Genomic DNA, 2709 nt, shown 5'->3' on the forward strand with positions numbered 1-2709 from the left:
AGGAGCAGGTGCTCAGCAAGGTTCCCAAGAAGCCAAAGAGTTTCTCCACCAAGAACCTCATGTCGTGACAGCGCTCTGACTTCTCCCAGGAGGGCAGGACGGCCTGCAGGAGGCGCAGCGCCAGGATCTGGAAACAGCAGAGACTCCGTTACCAGACGTCAGCTGACCCAGTCCTGAGACCGGGGCCGGCTCGGTCACCCACCTGTCTCTGCAGGGTGACGGCGTTGAAGGACTGGTGACCCTCCACGATTCTGATGAGCAAGTTGATCCAGGCGGAGGTGCTGAGGGTGGTGCACATCTGGGGCATCAGCGCGATGCTGCGGATGAAGCCCAGGGTGCACCAACTCCTGTGCTGCTCCCGAGACACCAGTCTGTGAGCGTGACACCCTGACAGAGGACGCCAGAAACACGGGTCAGAACCAAGTCATGGAGACAAACCACTGCACCACATGTCACCTCAGCTTTTAACCCATCACCAAATTGCTACGTAGCAGTGAACGTGATTAAGATAACGTTTACTTTAGGGGTTAGCAAAAACAGCTAAAGGTTAGCATGTGATAGATTGATCTTTTTTAATCCCTTTAGGAAATGAAGGCTCTGAAGAAGAACGGGGAAAAAACCTGAACAGTGGTAGGTTAGTAGGTTAGTAGTAGTAAACAGTAAATCAGTATTAGTCTTAGCTGTAGTAGTAGTGAGTTAAAAGGTGATTATTGTTTTTGTGTGTGGTGTTCAACTAGAAATACGTCTACTAGAATAGAGCACATCATCTCTATGGTACCAAGGTGTACATGGTGAACTTGCTGACTGGTTTTTGTTCTGGGTGACTGCTCTGTTACCAGACTTGTCGTTGGCTCCACTCTCCACCAGCATCCTCAGCAGACCACACAAGGTTCTGGTGGCGTCCGTCTGCAGAACCTCTGCATGGATCCCCGCTGACAGGGACAGGGTCTTCAGCAGGTTGACGGTGCTGGTGAGCATCATGGCCGTCGGGTGGCTGCTCTTCTCCATCAGCTCACCTTCTGGAACAAAGTCAAGGATCAAAGCTGTGCTCTTCAGCCACACCACAGGGAAAGTCTGCAGACCTGGACCGACCCAGGTCACCGACCCAGGACACCGACCCAGGTCACCGACCCAGGACACCGACCCAGGACCGACCCAGGAACCGACCCAGGACACCGACCCAGGACACCGACCCAGGACACCGACCCAGGACACTCACCTGTGTCATCCTCTGTGTCGGAGTCTTCAGGTGGAGGCTGAGCAGCAGGTGGAGGTTCTGCCAGCTTCAGGTCGTACTTCCCTTCTTTTCCCATCCTGTAGGAGTTGGTGCTGCTGGTGTCCCACTGGACCCTGATCCAACCGTCCTCTCCCAGCTCCCCGATCACCCGGCCTAGACCTGGAGCAGGGCCGTCCTGAACACAGCACAGGAGGAGAACTTAGGGAAGTACCGGCAACCGTCTACAGAAACCAGCGACCCGCCTCTGGTACCTGGTCTCCCCACTTCCAGTCAACTCCTCTCATCACTCTGGTACCGATCTTCATGAGGGCCGCCAGTTCAGGGCCGGAGGCTGGGAGTGGAGCCGGAGCGGCCTCCTTCCTGGACTCCTCCAGAACTGTGGCTGAACTTCCGTGAGCACAGGAGCTCAGCTCCTCCTCACTGCTGTCTGTGCTCGGACCTGCAGGAGGAACCACAAGAACACATCAGAACAGGTGCAGAGCCACAGAACTGTGGAGCCGCCTAAACCCACCGATGAGTCTGAGGACGGTCTGGGTCAGAGCCAGCAGACCAGAGTTCAGCAGCAGACTCAGGCTGTTGGAGCCATGTTTAAGAGACAGCATGTGGATCATGGAGAGCAGGAAGCGGGCCTGTGGGATGGTGCCGAGACTTGGACCTGCCGGGTTCTCGTTGGTGATGGTCTGCAGAGGAACAGGCTGCACACCTGCGGACAGAAACACCGACCAACCAGTCAGAGCTGGACCATGGGTGTCTGTGGTGGACCTGGTGAGGCCACAGACCTTCACTGCACTCACCCAGCTCCTTGAAGCGGACACTGGCCTCCAGCAGGATGTTACGGATGTTGTGGATGGACCAGGAGTACAGCTTTCCAAAGGTGACCTCCAGGAGCATGCGGTTGTAGGGCGGGATGAGATCCACGTCCTTCAGACAGTCGGACAGAGGTTCCCTGTGGGGGGGGGGCAACCAACAACCAACAATAGTGGCATCAAGTGAGCACAGGGGGCAGTGCTACAGCGGTGGAAGGAGGGGGGGTTCTGTGCAGACCTACTGCCAGCTCTGGGACAGGGACTGAAGAATAAATTTTCATTTTTTTGTAACAACGTAAACGATGTAAAGAAGAGACTGACCCGTTGTCGGTTCCCTCAGGAACCACCCTCTGCCACCCACACAGCATGGCGTACTGGACCGACGGCAGCAGGAAGTTCTTGGAGGCCAGTTTGAGCATGGTGTCGATTCCTTCCAGCCGCACCTCCGCCCTCTCCAGCTGCGCACACACAGAACAGACAGAACATGGGTCTGGTTTTAGGTGGAATACAGACACACATACAGACACACACACACACACACCACTGTCACCTGTTTGAGGAGACATTTCCTCATCTTCTCCACGTCCAGTGGCTCCTCCTTCAGGACAAACTCTACGATGGTGGCCATCAGACTGGACTGGGAGGAGGAGCCGCCGTAAACGCTGT

At 55.7% G+C, this 2709-nt stretch overlaps 1 protein-coding gene across 1 annotated transcript in view; it reads right to left on the reverse strand.

Moving 5' to 3' along the window:
* The window catches only part of LOC112486494 (E3 ubiquitin-protein ligase HERC2-like), a 10724-nt gene extending 8021 nt beyond the window's left edge, over window positions 1-2703 (reverse strand). The window contains exons 1-9 of the mRNA XM_025053365.1: window positions 2594-2703; window positions 2365-2501; window positions 2032-2183; window positions 1749-1940; window positions 1489-1676; window positions 1220-1412; window positions 837-1019; window positions 203-387; window positions 7-127 (exon numbers count right to left, since the gene is read on the reverse strand). Of these exons, the coding sequence (XP_024909133.1) occupies window positions 7-127; window positions 203-387; window positions 837-1019; window positions 1220-1412; window positions 1489-1676; window positions 1749-1940; window positions 2032-2183; window positions 2365-2501; window positions 2594-2671 (1429 nt within the window). The 5' untranslated portion in view covers window positions 2672-2703. The remainder of the gene's footprint in view (window positions 1-6; window positions 128-202; window positions 388-836; window positions 1020-1219; window positions 1413-1488; window positions 1677-1748; window positions 1941-2031; window positions 2184-2364; window positions 2502-2593) is intronic.
* Between the last annotated feature and the right edge of the window lie 6 nt (window positions 2704-2709).

This window comes from Cynoglossus semilaevis, chromosome 2 (genome assembly GCF_000523025.1).
Source record: "Cynoglossus semilaevis isolate Cse_v1.0 chromosome 2, Cse_v1.0, whole genome shotgun sequence".
In the NCBI taxonomy this organism is placed as follows: domain Eukaryota; kingdom Metazoa; phylum Chordata; class Actinopteri; order Pleuronectiformes; family Cynoglossidae; genus Cynoglossus; species Cynoglossus semilaevis.